Source organism: Trichomycterus rosablanca, chromosome 15 (assembly GCF_030014385.1).
Source record: "Trichomycterus rosablanca isolate fTriRos1 chromosome 15, fTriRos1.hap1, whole genome shotgun sequence".
NCBI lineage: Eukaryota > Metazoa > Chordata > Actinopteri > Siluriformes > Trichomycteridae > Trichomycterus > Trichomycterus rosablanca.
The window spans coordinates 8,539,251-8,556,704 of NC_086002.1; the positions used below are offsets into that span (position 1 = coordinate 8,539,251).

Genomic DNA, 17,454 nt, shown 5'->3' on the forward strand with positions numbered 1-17,454 from the left:
TAGCCACCGTGCCGCCCCAGTTGCTTTGTCTTGGGGATGGATTCCCAAATCGCTTGTTAGGAAATCTGGCCAGCCTAACATAAAGCGCTACCCAGTCCCTGTTTACCTGCGTGAAGTCCAAGTACAGCCAGTTAGAGTGAATCCGGGGATTTATGTTTGTAATACGTGGCAACCCAGGTCCAAACGTCAGATGAAGGCTCTTCCTGGAGGAGGATCAGATGTAAATAGATGTAGGGCAGAAGAATCATTAACCATCTTTATTATTGACATCTGTTATTGGGACTGAATGGCAGCTTTAAACAGCGAATATCGACAGGACTGTGGAAAAATAGAAAACGGTTTCAATTCAGACAGTGAAGATGATTTTACTAAAGTCAAGGACAGCAGCACACAGACCGACAGCAAACTACAAGGTTAGTACTGACCAAGAGAGGCCGGTTTAACCCCACATTACAGGCTCTGTCCTAAATATCTACTAAAGAGCCACTGTTTAGTTAGCCTACTAAAGCTGGTGTACTGGTTTAGATGTTGTCATTTTCTACTGAGTGTTTGTTTGTTTGTTTATTAGGATTTTAACGTCATGTTTTACACTGGTTACATTCATGACAGGACAGGTAGTTACTCATTACACAAGGTTCATTAGTTCACACAGGTTGTATCGAACACAATTTTAGTATCTCCAATTTACCTCACTTGCATGTCTTTGGACTGTGGGAGGAAACCGGAGCGCTCGGAGTAAACCCACGCAGACACGGGGAGAACATGCAAACTCCACACTCCTTCCTGCTGTGAGGCGACAGTGCTCCCCACTTAGCCACTGTGCGGTAAAGTTAGTTTTATATTCGACATTCGTTTAACATTCGCCATTCCGATCTATATAAATGGTTCAAAAAACACTTAACACCTACTTATTTTACGATTTCTTGCACAGATTTAAGTGGGCAACATACTACAAAAGCTATTTTATAATAATTTTAAGGTTAAATGTATTTATTTAAAGAAAGATTAAAATGAAACCGCTGATCAAGCGTCAACTTCAGCTAAAGCGTTAGGGAGCGTCATCAAACTAACAGAAAAACGTAGGAAACATTTACTCTGCACTTATTACAGAGAAAAAAATCCATTAAAGTCTTGTAATGTATTCATGGTTTCATGTCAATCTATTTTTTATAAACACAAATTATTGTATCTCACAACCTACAAACCTTGTTTTATAGATACTGTTTTTATATGTCAGTTATTTTAATTTAAAATTAAGATAAAAAAATCCATGATATTTTGATATTGGAGACAAATAAATCTATTCAACTATGATATGATTTAATATAATAAACCCAAACTATTTTTAATATACACATATTAATGTCCCTCACATCCTACAAACCTTGTTTTTTAAATAATACTTTCATTTTAAATTTATTTTAATTTATAGTTTATATCAATGAATACGTAATAAGTGTTTATAAGAGATACATCTATTAAACTCTTACATGATTTAATAAAAGAAACCCAAACTATTTTTAATATACACATATTAATGTCCCTCACATCCTACAAACCTTCTTTTTTAAATAATACTTTTATTTTAAATTTATTTAAATTTATAGTTTATATCAATGCATACGTAATAAGTGTATATAAGAGATAAATCTATTTAACTCCTATATGATTTAATATAATAAAACCAAACTATTTTTAACATACACATATTAATGTCCCTCACATCCTACAAAAGTTGTTTTATAGATACTACTTTTATTTTTAATTTATTTTAATTTATAATTAGGATCAATGAATCCATAATACTTTTATATTGGAACTAAAGAAATCTTTTAAACTCTTACATGATTTAATAAAAGAAACCCAAACTATTTTTAACATACACATATTAATGTCCCTCACATCCTACAAAAGTTGTTTTATAGATACTACTTTTATTTTTAATTTATTTTAATTTATACTTATGATCAATGAATTGATAATACACTTATACTGGAACTAAATAAATCTATTAAACTCTGATATCATTTAATATACTAAACTCAAACTATTTTTACTATACACATATTAATGTCCCTCACATCCTACAAACCTTCTTTTTTAAATAATACTTTTATTTTTAAATTATTTTAATTTATAGTTTATATCAATGCACGTAATAAGTGTGTATAACAGATAAATCTATTTAACTCTTACATGATTTAATAAAATAAACCCAAACTATTTTTAATATACACATATTAATGTCCCTCACAACCTACAAAAGTTGTTTTTTAAATAATACTTTTATTTTTAGTTTTTTTTAATTAATAGTTAAAATCAATTAATACGTAATGTGTGTATAAGAGACAAATCTATTAAACTCTTACATGATTTAATATACTAAACCCAAACTATTTTTAATATACACATATTAATGTCCCTCACATCCTACAAAACTTGTTTTTTTAAATAACCCTTTTATTTTTATTTTTTTTTATAATTAAGATCAATGAATACGGAATGTGTGTATAAGAGATAAATCTATTAAACTCTTACATGATTTATTATAAGAAACCCAAACTATTTTTAATATACACATATCAATGTCCCTCACATCCTACAAAAGTTGTTTTGTAGATACTACTTTTATTTTTAATGTATTTAAATTTATACTTAGGATCAATGAATCCATAATAGTTTTATATTGGAACTAAAGAAATCTATTAAACTCTTACATGATTTAAAATAATAAACCCAAACTATTTTTAATATACACATATTAATGCCCCTCACATCCTACAAACCTTCTTTTTTAAATAATACTTTTATTTTTAATTTATTTTAATTTATAGTTTATATCAATGCATACGTAATAAGTGTGTATAACAAATAAATCTATTAAACTCTTACATGATTTAATATAATAAAACCAAACTATTTTTAACATACACATATTAATGTCCCTCACATCCGACAAAAGTTGTTTTGTAGATACTACTTTTATTTTTAATGTATTTTAATTTATACTTAGGATCAATGAATCCATAATAGTTTTATATTGGAACTAAAGAAATCTATTAAACTCTTACATGATTTAAAATAATAAACCCAAACTATTTTTAATATACACATATTAATGTCCCTCACAACCTACAAAACTTGTTTTTTAAATAATAATTTTATTTTTAATTTATTTAAATTTATACTTAAGATCAAAGAAAACCATAATACTTTTATATTGGAACTACAGAAATCTATTAAACTATGATATTAATTAATACATTAAACCCAAACTATTTTTATTATACACATTCTAATGTCCCTCACATCCTACAAAACTTGTTTTTTAAATAATACTTTTATTTTTAATTTATTTTAATTTATAGTTAAAATCAGTAAACCCATAATACTTTTATATTGGAACAAAAAAATCTATTAAACTCTTACATGATTTAATATAATAAACCCAAATTATTTTTAATATACACATACTAATGTCCCTCACATCCTACAAACCTTGTTTTATAGATACTGCTTTTATTTTTATTTTATTTTTGTTTATAGTTAGGATCAATGAATCCATAATACTTTTATATTGAAGATAAATAAATCTGTTAAACTCTGAAATCATTTAATATAATAAACCCAAAGTTTTTTTAATATACGCATATTAATGTCCTTCACATCCTACAAACCTTGTTTTATAATTACTGCTTTTTTTTTTTTTGTAATTAATACTTAAGATCAATAAATCCATAATAAGTGGTTATCAGAGATAAATCTATTAAACTGTGATATGATTTAATATAATAAACCCAAATTATAAACCAAAAATGAAATTATTATTTAAAAAAAAAAAATTTTGTAGGATGTGAGGGACATTAGTATGTGTATAATAAAAATAGTTTGGGTTTAGTATATTAAATGATTTCAGAGTTTAATAGATTTGTATTATTTTTTTTTTTTATACTTAAGATCAATGAATCCATAATAAGTGTGTATCAGAGTTTAATCTAATAAACTTTGACATGATTTTATATAATAAACCTAAACAATTTTTAATATACACATATTAATGTCCCTCAAATCCTACAAACATTGTTTTAAAAAAACTGTTTTTTTTGTATTTTAATTTATAGTTAAGATCAATAAAATACATACTTTTATACTATAGATAAATAAATCTATTAAACTCTGATATAATTTAATATAATAAACCCAAACTATTTTTAATATATGCATATTAATGTCCCTCACATCCTACAAGCCCTGTTTTATAGAAAATGCTTTAATTTTTATTTTTTTAATTTATAGATAAAATTGTTATATACATAATACTTTTATACTGGAACTAAATAAATCTATTAAACTCTGATATGATGTAATATAATAAACCCAAACTATTTTTTAAATACACATATTAATGTCCCCCACAACCTACAAACCTTGTTTTATAGATAATGCTCATATTTTTTTTTTATTTTAATTTATAGTTAAAATCCATAATAATAAATCCATAATCAGTGTGTATAAGAGTTAAATTTGTTAAACTCTGATATAATTTAAAATAATAAAGTCAAACTATTTTTATTAATTACATATTAATGTCTCTCACATCCTACAAACCTTGTTTTATAGATACTGTTTTTATTGTTATTTTATTTTAATTTATAATCATGATCAAAATATCCATAATACTTTTATACTGGAAATAAATAAATCTTATGAACAATGTTTGTAGGATGTGAAGGACATTAATATGTGTATATAAAAAATAGTTTTACTTTATTATAGTATATTATTTCAGAGTTTAATAGATTGATCTCTGATATACAATTATTATGTATTTACAGATATTAACTTTAATTTAAAATAAATTAAAAATAAAAGCAGTAATTACAAAACAAGGTTTGTAGGATATAAGGGACATTAATATGTGTTTTTAAAAAATAGTTTTATTTTATTATATTAAATCAAATCTGAGTTTAATAGATTTATCTATGATACACACTTATTAGGGTTTTTTTATTATGGATTTGAACCATAAAATAAAATAAAATCTAAATAAAAGAAGTATCTACAAAACAACTGTTGGATGTTATGGACATCAATATGTGTATATAAAAAATAGTGTGGGTTAATTATATTTAATTATATCAGAACTTAATAGATTTATCTCTTGTACACACTTATTTTGGATTTAATGATCTTAACTATAAATTAAAATAAAAAAAATTTAAACAGTATCTATAAAACAATGTTTGTAGGATGTGAGGGACAATAATGTGTGTATATAAAAATAGTTTGGTTTTATTATATTAAATCTTATCAGAGTTTAATAAATGTATTTAGTTCCAATATAAAGGTATTATGAATGTACTAATTTTAACTATAAATAAAAATAAAATAAAAATAAAAGCAGTAATTATAAAACAAGGTTTGTAGGTTGTGAGGAACATTAATATGTTTATATTAAAAATAGTTTGACTTCATTATATTAAATTATATTAGAGTTTAATAGATTTATTTGTGTCCAATGTAAAAGTGTTGAGGATTCAGTGGTCTAAAGTATAAATTAAAATAATAAAATAAAAAAAAGCAGTATCTATAAACCAATGTTTTTAGAATGTGAGGGACATTAATATGTGTTTATCAAAAAAAGCTTGCCTTTATTATATTAAATCATTTTAGAGTTTAATAGATTTATCTCTGATATACACATAATATGGATCAATTGATCTTAACTATAAATAAAAATAAAATAAAAATAAAAGCAGTATCTACAAAACAAGGTTTGTAGGATGTGAGGGACATTAATATGTGTATATAAAAAATAGTTTGGGTTTATTATATAAAATTATATCAGAGTTTAATAGATTTATTTAATTCCAATATAAAAGTATTATGTATATAAAAATTTTAACTATAAATGAAAAAAAAAAAGAAGTATTTTTAAAACAACATTTGTAGGATGTGAGGGACATTGATATGTGTTTACTAAAAATAGTTTGACATTATTATATTAAATCATATCATAGTTTAATAGATTTATTTAGTTTCAATATAAAAGTTTTATAGGTTTATTGATCTTCATTATAAATAAAAATAAAATAAAAATAAAAGCAGTATTTTTAAAACAACTTTTGTAGGATGTGAGGGAACTTAATATGTGTATTTTAAAAATAGTTTGGTTTTATTATATTAAATGATATCAGAGTTTAATAGATTTCTTTAGTTCCAATATAAAAGTATTATAGATTCATTGATCCTAACTATAAATTAAAATAAAATAAAAATAAAAGTAGTATCTATAAAACAACTTTTGTAGGATGTGAGGGAAATTAATATGTGTATGTTAAAAATAGTTTGGGTTTATTATATTAAATCATGTAAGAGTTTAATAGATTTATCTCTTATACACACATTACATATTCATTGATTTTAACTATTAATTAAAATAAACTAAAAATAAAAGTATTATTTAAAAAACAACTTTTGTAGGTTGTGAGGGACATTAATATGTGTATATTAAAAATAGTTTGGGTTTAGTATATTAAATCATGTAAGAGTTTAATAGATTTCTTTAGTTCCAATATAAAAGTATTATGAATTAATTGATCCTAAGTATAAATTAAAATAAATTAAAAATAAAAGTAGTATCTATAAAACAACTCTTGTAGGATGTGAGGGACATTAATATGTGTATGTTAAAAATAGTTTGGGTTTAGTATATTAAATCATGTAAGAGTTTAATAGATTTCTTTAGTTCCAATATAAAAGTATTATGAATTAATTGATCCTAAGTATAAATTAAAATAAATTAAAAATAAAAGTAGTATCTATAAAACAACTCTTGTAGGATGTGAGGGACATTAATATGTGTATGTTAAAAATAGTTTGGGTTTAGTATATTAAATCATGTAAGAGTTTAATAGATTTCTTTAGTTCCAATATAAAAGTATTATGAATTAATTGATCCTAAGTATAAATTAAAATAAATTAAAAATAAAAGTAGTATCTATAAAACAAGTTTTGTAGGATGTGAGGGACATTAATATGTGTATATTAAAAATAGTTTGGGTTTATTGTATTAAATGATATCAGAGTTTAATAGATTTCTTTAGTTCCAATATAAAAGTATTATGGATTCATTGATCATAAGTATAAATTAAAAAAATAAATAAATAAAAGTATTATTTAAAAAAGAAGGTTTGTAGGATGTGAGGGACATTAATATGTGTATATTGAAAATAGTTTGGGTTTCTTATATAAAATCATGTAAGAGTTTAATAGATTTATCTCTTATACACATTTCTAACGTATTCATTGATCTTAACTGTAAATTAAAATAGAGTAAAAATAAAAGCAGTATCTATAAAACAATTTTTGTAGGATGTGAGGGACATTAATATGTGTATATTAAAAATAGTTTGGGTTTATTGTATTAAATGATATCAGAGTTTAATAGATTTCTGTAGTTCCAATATAAAAGTATTATGGTTTTCTTTGATCTTAAGTATAAATTAAAATAAACTAAAAGTAAAAGTATTATTTAAAAAAGAAGGTTTGTAGGATGTGAGGGACATTAATATGTGTATATTAAAATAGTTTGGGTTTCTTACATTTAATCATTTAAGAGTTTAATAGATGTATCTCTTATAAACACTTATTACGTATTCATTGATATAAACTATAAATTTAAATACATTTAAAATAAAAGTATTATTTAAAAAACAAGGCTTGTAGGATGTGAGGGACATTAATATGTGTATATTAAAAATAGTTTGGGTTTATTATATTAAATCATATCATAGTTGAATAGATTTATTTGTCTCCAATATCAAAATATCATGGATTTTTTTTATCTTAATTTTAAATTAAAATAACTGACATATAAAAACAGTATCTATAAAACAAGGTTTGTAGGTTGTGAGATACAATAATTTGTGTTTATAAAAAATAGATTGACATGAAACCATGAATACATTACAAGACTTTAATGGATTTTTTTCTCTGTAATGAGTGTAGAGTAAATGTTTCCTACGTTTTTCTGTTAGTTTGATGACGCTCCCTAACGCTTTAGCTGAAGTTGACGCTTGATCAGCGGTTTCATTTTAATCTTTCTTTAAATAAATACATTTAACCTTAAAATTATTATAAAATAGCTTTTGTAGTATGTTGCCCACTTAAATCTGTGCAAGAAATCGTAAAATAAGTAGGTGTTAAGTGTTTTTTGAACCATTTATATAGATCGGAATGGCGAATGTTAAACGAATGTCGAATATAAAACTAACTTTACCGCAGTCTGTGGCTGCCCTTCTACTGAGTGTTTAAAAAAGTAATAGAAAGACGATATTTTGACACCTTAATATAATATTACAGTATTTGTACTTTAAAGCAAAACTCCACACCCAAATATATCCCGAATAGCAGGAGGGGGGAGTTACATACAGTATGTGCATTGACACACCTAATTTACACCTCAATCCAAACCTTAAAGGTTATACCCGGGGGAAATAGAAACCCATGTTTACACTGTTCACACTGTACAACCAGACTTCTTTACATTTATTTGCTATTCACATAGAAGACCCCGCCAATATAATTCCCAAATGTAACATTGCTAAATGGCTTTCATCTTATGATTAAAAGGACTAAAATGTCATGACTGTCATCTTGTAGAAATCTCAGCCAACTTGCTTCTTACGTTTTGTAATGTTTAACTGACACACACAAGGTAAAGCCACACCATACGTCATGTTGTGAAAGTTAAAAACTGTCTGCAATGTGAATATTTTACTCTAATTAGAATTCTTTCTGTGCTTTAAATCCTTCTTTGGTTCTGCTATCCTGTAAAGAATAAACAGCTAAAAAGTCTAGTTGGTAATCCAGTTTAATGGCTGTAATGCCACAGTCAAGACTCTAAAACCAAACATTTAACTTGTAAGTGTATAGTTATTTACACAAATATATTAGTGTATGACTGTTAAAAGAAAAAAGTTTATTACAACATGGTATCTCAAGCTATTTCTTATATATTGAGGCATGAGGCAAAATATACTAATCTTAAATGTATAATAGTTACATATGTACAATAGAAACTGTGTTATGAAATACATGATTTGCAAACATATTTAATCACCCAACCTTAACAGAGGTGGAATATGAAATTAAGGGACATGGACCGCTAAACTTATTTGGAGGTGAATGAAGGTGGGTGGCAGTGATTTAAGTTTTTAAAGGGCTCAAAATTACTTCTAACACACTTGCCAGCAAGTGCCCTTAAACCTCTAAGTATGTTTCACATCTGTTGTTTTTTTTATCATTACAGAGAAATTTGAACAATTTATTGAATATGCTAATATGCTATTTGAGTATTACATAGAGATAAGAGTGACATGCTGGAATATTCTATCAAGAAAAGCATTAGTTTACCAGTAGATAATTACATCAGTAATTATAAAATATAGATTATGTTGTTCCAGGTCATGGACTGAGACTTTCCAAAGTTAATGTCTTCACCTTATTGAGTCTTTGGATGGAACTTTTTCCCAAGAGGGAATCACAGAGACAAGACAATGAATCTGTAAGTATTTTTTCTTTATTTCTCTCAGACTTTCTTTCGACTGGTATGCTAATTTTACACCATAGTATACACCATAGACTACTTCAAGAAACACAAACAGAACCTTATGTTTGGCTAGGTACATTGGGTACCACAATACACCTACCATCTCTGTAATGTACCTGTATGCCCACAACCCAACCACATTTTACCACATTGTAGACAAACCCACATTTTTTACATAACATGTCTGTTTTTTATTTTGTATTTTCTTTTGGTTGATCAATCAAATCCTAATCTTAAACCATCAGATTTAAACATAAAGTATTTGGTTGCATGTAACATTTGTATTTGGTCATTCTGCCACATAATGAACTTTGTTGTATTCTTTTGTGATTGATCTGTGATTAATATACTTGCAAAATCAGTAACCCTGGTATAAGCATTTGGAAGGTAAATCTCAATCTAAGAACAGTGTTTTTTACAGTAACTAACTGTACTGTTGCATTAACTGTAATGCAGCTTTTTCAGGCACAAGTCGCTGGTCTGGTTGTGGTCCATGACCAAAGAATCTTGGGTCTTCATTGCTCTGGAGATGAGCTGCATGCAGGTCAGGTAGCAGTGATCAGACATGGACCCCGACTGAAAGGTTGTGATCTGTACTTCTCCAGAAAGCCATGTTCCACCTGTCTCAAGATGATCATCAATGGTAAGTCACCAGTGCTTGCTCAGCTGCAATTTTCTGGTTAAATTGAGATACTTGAAAAGTTTGTTGTAAAATAGGAACAATTTTTAGTTATGTTTTTAACACTCACTAACCACCAGGCAAGCTGAAATGGTATCATGCTTACTCCAGCCTCACTTTCTCTGGACCCCTTGCACTAATGGTTTTGTTTTTTTTTCCCTTTATTTGTTTTTTATCCCTAATCTAGTCGTTTCCAATACCCTATTGCATGTTACATGTGCATTTAAGCCAGCCACTTCTTGTTCTATGACCAACCAGGACTCACACAGACCCTTACTGCGCACCCTTACTAAGAGTTATTCTAATCTCTAATCTAAATGTAAGTCCCATTGCTCAGCAGCCAAAAAAGCCTAAGTCTTTATGAGCAATGATGGGTTTAGGTTGCTACCTTGCAAGTAATTTATTTATTCATTGTCTGTTTTACCACCTTGCTATAAAGTCAGTCACTAAATAATCCAAGTCTAAAAACAACATTCCTTAATTAGCAATTGCAAGGATTTTAGATGTTTTACCCATATAATGAGATTCAGTCTCCTTAAATGCCACAACTTCCCTGCTCTTGTATTTACCTAAAAAGGACTAATATAAATATCATGGTCTGACAGATTGTTGAGTGGTACTCATTCCACAGTTTAAGAGCCAATGCCCTATATGCTGACATCCAGTAGTATGTGAAAGGCCACAGTTTGGGACCTAGCTTTAAATCCCGTCTAATCATACTCCTGCCTTGCATGGTTGACCCTGTATAAAAATAAGATTTATAATTTGTTAAGACCATCTGACTTTGAAAAATCTGAATTTAATTAATGTAATTCTTATTCAGGCCTTTGCAGGCAAATTAACATGTTTTAAAGACTGGTGGTTACCTTTTTGTATCTTATTTATAGCTATTTATAGCCAATTATTTGTCCCTGATCTTTATTTCTCGTTTCTTCTCTCAGCTGGTGTTAACAGGATCTCATACTGGCCGGCTGATGCTGAGATAAGCACTGCAGGTTCTAATTCTCAGGAGGCCTTGCTGGATGCAGCAGCAGCTGAAAGACTTAAATCTAACAGCAGGCCGCACATCTGCGTGCTGCTCCAGCCCTTAGCCAACTCCATGCTTCAGTTTGTAGAGGAGACCTCCTGCAAAGGTGACTTTCTGGGTAGAATGGCAGCGGATGACCCCTCAGTCGACATCCATGAACTGTATAGGACAGAACGCTGGAGGAACTGGGTTGATTTCTCTACAAAATTTCTTATACAGGATGATAATCTGCACAGGGACCTGCTCAGTAGAATGGGGCTGAATAACTTTTGCACAGAACCATATTTCAGTCATCTGCGCCAGCACATGAAGGACCTGATCAAGGTTCTGGCCTCCGTGGCTGCCAGTGTTCCTGTTCTCAAGCACAAGTATGGGTTTTATGAGACAGATCCTATAATCAATGGATACAGAACGTTACCTCAGGATGTTGTGAGACACTGTATTATCCAAGCCACACTACTGGCTTACAGAACAGGTGAGATGTCTGAGTTTATTTAAGCAATTAAATTAAAAACAGATTATTACATTCCAGATGTAGTTGATTAGCCAAGATGTTGGTGTTCAGTGTTTTGTACTTCAAAATCCCATTTTTTTTTGGAAATGGGGTTAGTATTAGTAAGTTACATTACATCTGGTTTACTATTAGTTTTTAAAATGAGAGGGGCGGCACCGTGGCTAAGTGGGTAGCACTGTCGCCTCACAGCAAGAAGGTCCTGGGTTCGATCCCCAGGTGGGGCGGTCCGGGTCCTTTCTGTTTGGAGTTTGCATGTTCTCCCCGTGTCCGTGTGGGTTTCCTCCGGGTGCTCCGGTTTCCTCCTACAGTCCAAAAACATGCAAGTGAGGTGAATTGGAGATACTAAATTGTCCACGACTGTTTGATATAACCTTGTGAACTGATGAACCTTGTGTGATGAGTGACTACCGTTCCTGTCATGAATGTAAGTGTAAAACATGACGGTAAAATCCTAATAAACAAACAAAATAATATGAGTGTTTTATACAAGACAGCTGTTAAAGGTGCTTCACAATAATAGAAAACATGAATCAATAAATAATACACAGAACCTTAAAAGCATTTCTAAAAACCCAGTTAAACCCAGTTTGAATAAGAGATGCAGCCTTGGTCTGCCGTTAAAACTGCACTCAGAATAAGATTTTTACCCATCTATCCACATCATTTTTATATCAGCTGTTTAGATTATTTGGTTACAATTCTAGGTGAAAAACCTATTGACATTAGCTGCTCTGCAGCATACATGTACTAGAATATGTGGGTCTACTTTCTAATATGTATTTCCTGTATTACTGCCGTATATCAACCATTGACATTTTAACACAGAGTATATACACACTTAATACATTTTGTTTCCAGCTTTAGTGCTGTCATTTTAAAGACTTGAATCTAAAGAAGCTGAAAAATGAGCTGATTTGTGACAGTAACATTGAATTCAATTAAATAAAGTAATAAACTTAGTAATATGACTTGTTTTTGTTTTGTGGTATTTTAGAAGATCCTAAAGTGGGAGTTGGAGCGGTGATTTGGGCAGAGGGCAGATTGGTAAATGGAATTCTGTGTCTCTGCATGCTACAATGTTCTTGGAGTATTTTGTGGTGATGTGACTAGCACTGACTAGTATAGTATTTCGTGACTAGCATATTACAGACACTGTTTCTTTGTTAAATTTTTTTGTTATTTAAATTGACTTCTCTCTGACATTTTGTATTATTTTAAATGCTGGATTGGCAGTTGACGCATGACACTTGACACATTTTCCAGTTTACTGGAAAATTTTATTTCAAGAAAGCATTTAAACTTCCTTATGCAACATATAATATATGTAAACACTGAAACATTGATGATGTTGAAACATTTTGCTTAAAGCTAATGTATTAGCTGATACAATAATCATATACTGAAATTCACACAGCTTTATTCTTAAAGGAGCCCATGGTTTTTGAATGTTAGCGAACAAAATATGCAAATTGGCCAAGGATGCCTTAACTCCTGCGGGTGGCGCAGCAACCTATGTGCTAACCATCGTTGACATCTTGAGCTCTTGAGTTTGAATATGAATAGAATCTGTGCTATTAGCCAGGCCTGGCATTTAACAAATACAACTGGCTGTGTCTGAGGGAGGGTAATTGACTGGGTTTCTCATTGCTTAAAATTTGTTTGGCTGGTTACAATTGACTGGTTAAAATTGAGTGGGTTCTTTGGGTGGAGAATTTAGAGGACAAATTAAAAAGTTTAATGACATTGTAAATACCATTTCCCCCCAAAATTTCCAGAGTAACAGTGTTCAGTAGGTATGTCTGTTTAATATTTATTTGTTTGGAATATGCTGCTTTTTATATGTATTTTAGCTAAATTCATACACACTGAATACATTTAGGCCTGGTCAGTTTTTAGTCATGACTTCTTTTTCCAAGTTATTTTGCTTGACTGTTTATTATTCAATGTTTGCCTTGTTAGTATTTTTGGTTGATGATAAGGTATTTTCCTTTTTTCCCTCTTTCCCTGTCCCCTTCAGCCTCAGTGTGATGGCACAGGTAACATGTACTTGGTAAGCTGTGGGTATAATGCCTATCCGGTGGGCTCAAAGTATGCCGAGTTTCCACAGATGGATGACAAGCAGGAGGAGAGACAGCAACGAAAATACCGATACATCATCCACGCTGAGCAAAATGCCCTCACATTTAGGTGTGTTTAATATTATCTCATGACATTGGAATCTCACTTCTGATTGGCTGAGAGCTATCCATTATATTTCTAAACTGGAGTGCCTTATATAGATCACACTTCTGTAGCATACAGAACCATGTAACCATGTGAACAGATTGTTACCATGACAGTAATCATAAATAATGCTTTAAGCTAAGGCCAATATTTACCCTTTGATATTTTATGTGACTGATACATAGCTGTCAAGTGTTTGAAACTGTTCTATAATTTACTCTCACCTGGTGGTGCTACTCTAGCTTCCTTTTGTAGAGAATTATTTGCTTGCTAATAAGAAGTGTGTGTGTGCTAGTTAAAGACCAGGTTTATGATGCATATAAAATTTACCACCATCTATTAAATCATCATGAGCTGAAGCAGGAGCCTCCACTTCCCTGCAAAGTTTACAAGGAGTGCACTCTATAACACACCGCATTTAGCTAATGACTTCAACTGAATCAGGCTGTTTTATATGAGTTAAATAAATATGTGAAGCTCCTTTCAGGGTTTTTTTCTTCACATAGCTCACACAATATTCTGCCTGTTCGTTTGCTACCTTAGGAGTGCAGAGGTGAAGGAGGAGGAGAACACAATGCTGTTTGTGACTAAGTGCCCGTGTGATGAGTGCGTACCTCTGATCCGCGGTGCTGGCATCAAACAGATCTACACCACGGACCTGGACAGTGGCAAAGACAAACATGACATCTCCTACATCAGTTTTAACAGACTCCGTGGTGTCCGCAAGTTCATTGTGAGTTTGCAGAAGACGAGAAAGTTTTTACGAATTGTAGAATTGTGTGTGTAGAATTAATTCCTTCATGATTTCCTTAATAGGAAGCAACAGGGCTGACATTTTTCCATAGTTTTTCATAGTTCCATCATTTAAAAATATGATGTATAGTTATTGTGTTTGTGTGTTGTTTTAAGTGGCAGAAGGCGTATCCCAGTTCCTCTGAACAAACTGCTACACCTGTACCAAGTAAGTTCAGTCTTACTTTTAAGAAAATGAGTGTCGGTCGATACAGATAATGACCTGATTCTACCGTCACACACTAACTATATGACTTTGCGAGGAATGATGCAAAACTTATGGTGGTGACCTACAATATAAAAGGAATGGACAAAACAAGACACAAGTAACATGATGTTATTATCACCAAGCAGATTAGATGCCTTGCTCCTCTTAGAACAGTTTTGGTTCTTCCTAAATTGCTTTCAAAAATGGTTTGTAGTGAAATGTTGGAGCGTTATTTTAGAAGAGATGAGGATCTACTTCACTTTTGGTGATTGAAAAGGTTGGGAAAGATGCTTGACTTTAATCTGGTGTTCATCAGACCACAATAATCATTTGGCGGCATTATCATCCTGAAATCATCAGGAAATAATAATATATAATTAATAAAAACAGTGCAATTGTATTACTTTAAATAAGTGTCTCATTTTTGTCCACCATCTGTAGCCTGCTGTGTTCATGTTTATGATCTGTACTCAGTCATCATCATACACGTTTAAAGCATTAAAAAAAATCAAAAAATATTCCAAATTTAAAGCATCAGATACCGATCCATCATTTCAGGGCTGTATCTGACAAAATACATTGTGTTTAGTAGAAATGTAAATAAAGTGTGCCAAAGAATAGCAATACACATCCATAATAACTACTAACTTATAGCTTACTGTTTGTCATACTCTGACTTATTTTCCCCATAAAGTACATGTGAAAACAAAACATTTAATCCAGTTCTAAGTAGATATCGTGTTTTTTTTTTATCCTATTTGTCAAATTCCACTTATAATTAGCAAATGAAAAAATACAAATTCTGCCTTGCTAGAAATATCAGATTGCAGTCCTGAAGAGCGGCAGAGCTTTTTGTTTCATCTGATATTTTTTGCCCCTTTTTAATTGCAGACGGCTGCCTGAAAAACAGAAGGGAAGAGGATGTGGACTGTCAGTGCAGTAAGAGACTGAGGACATGAGGACTAGCACTAACGATTCTTTCCCTTCATTTAGCACCATATTGAAGGCATGTTAAACTGAAACCACTGCAGTAGCACTTCTGTAATAGTACTGGCCGTTATACACCATTACATACACACCATGGTTTTATCACAGTAAAATCACATACAATGAAAAAAAAAATCTCATTCAGGGAGCATTTGGGAGGAATCGAGGCCCTAATTTAGTAAGGATTTTTGTGCGCAAGCTGTCTTACTAACAGCTGTCTGAAGGAGTGTGTATAACAGCCGAGCAAGTAATACAGTCCTTTGTAAAGGTTTGGACACCCTAGTCTAATTACATGAATATATACTCTACAGAGGGAAAAATACCTGCACAACAGAATGCATAGTTAATATTTATGAACTTAATATACTGGAAAGAAAATGTAACAAGTACAAAAGTTGGCACATGTTTAGATAGATACATTATTGATCTTTAAGGAAATGTAAGAAATTAAATATAGCATTTTCTTTGCTGTTTGTTCCCTGTGGAGTATGTGCTGCTACAAAAAAATTAACCAACCATGGAATTTTACTTAAAAGTGCTGTTTTCTTTTACTTACCGTTGATCAAATGTTTAAATGGATTCTTTTCATATATAAGCATGCTGCTTTGAGGTGAAGAATTCAGTGTTCCTTCTCTTTGCACAGTATATATTAAAATGCATTCTTTTTTAGCTGCAGGTCGTAACATCTTGTTTTTATCCTAGTAAAGCTTGAAACAAAAAGTAATTATTCACATTATTTTATGCCTGGCCTCAGGATTGTATCACACACGGGTTCTTCTACACCTGAGCTTACTCAAAGTAAAACTCAGACTGCCAATTTGAATTAGAACAGAGATCTGTACACCGGCCCACAGCCAGGTTTGAAAACTGCATTTACACATGCTCAAACAAACACAGGATCCAAATGAATCTGAGCTAGGTGTAAAAGTGCAAGTTTGAGTGATTAGAAATTAACTTTAACAGGCAATTTGTTCTCATTATAAATCTAATTTATAAATAAAGAAAATAATAATGATGCTTGCTGGTTTGCATTTTGTTTTGCACCTTTTTTAAACTAAATAAAGCAGTTTATACACTTGCACTTTTCACTCCTTCCAGACTTTGCATCATGTGTAAATGCTGGTCTGGGGTTTGCTCTCAGTAAATGTATGAAACATAGAATTCGTTCTTTTAAATTATACAAATGAGGTATGTGATTGGATTAGACTATAGACTAAGTTTTATGCTCTTAGGGTGGCCTAGTATGGCAGGAGGCGTCTGTAATCATAATGTTCTCCAAGAAATAAAACTGACAAAATGATTCCAGGAAAAATTCATCATTCAGCCATCAAGCTGCTGCTCGGAAATGTCTGTTGTTCTTTTGTCTAATTAATTCAAATGAAGTCGACATTAAAGCCTAAAGCTGCATCAC

General features: G+C 30.4%; 1 protein-coding gene across 1 annotated transcript; it reads left to right on the forward strand.

Annotated features, from left to right (window-relative positions):
- The first annotated feature begins 286 nt into the window (after positions 1 to 286).
- Positions 287 to 17,453, forward strand: cdadc1 (cytidine and dCMP deaminase domain containing 1). Its single transcript, XM_063010844.1, has 9 exons — positions 287 to 413; positions 9,468 to 9,568; positions 10,070 to 10,256; positions 11,234 to 11,794; positions 12,828 to 12,877; positions 13,851 to 14,020; positions 14,600 to 14,789; positions 14,966 to 15,017; positions 15,948 to 17,453. The coding sequence occupies exons 1-9, from the start codon at positions 287 to 289 to the stop codon at positions 16,013 to 16,015; spliced, it is 1,506 nt and encodes a 501-aa protein (XP_062866914.1). The 3' UTR covers positions 16,016 to 17,453.
- Position 17,454: the final 1 nt, after the last annotated feature.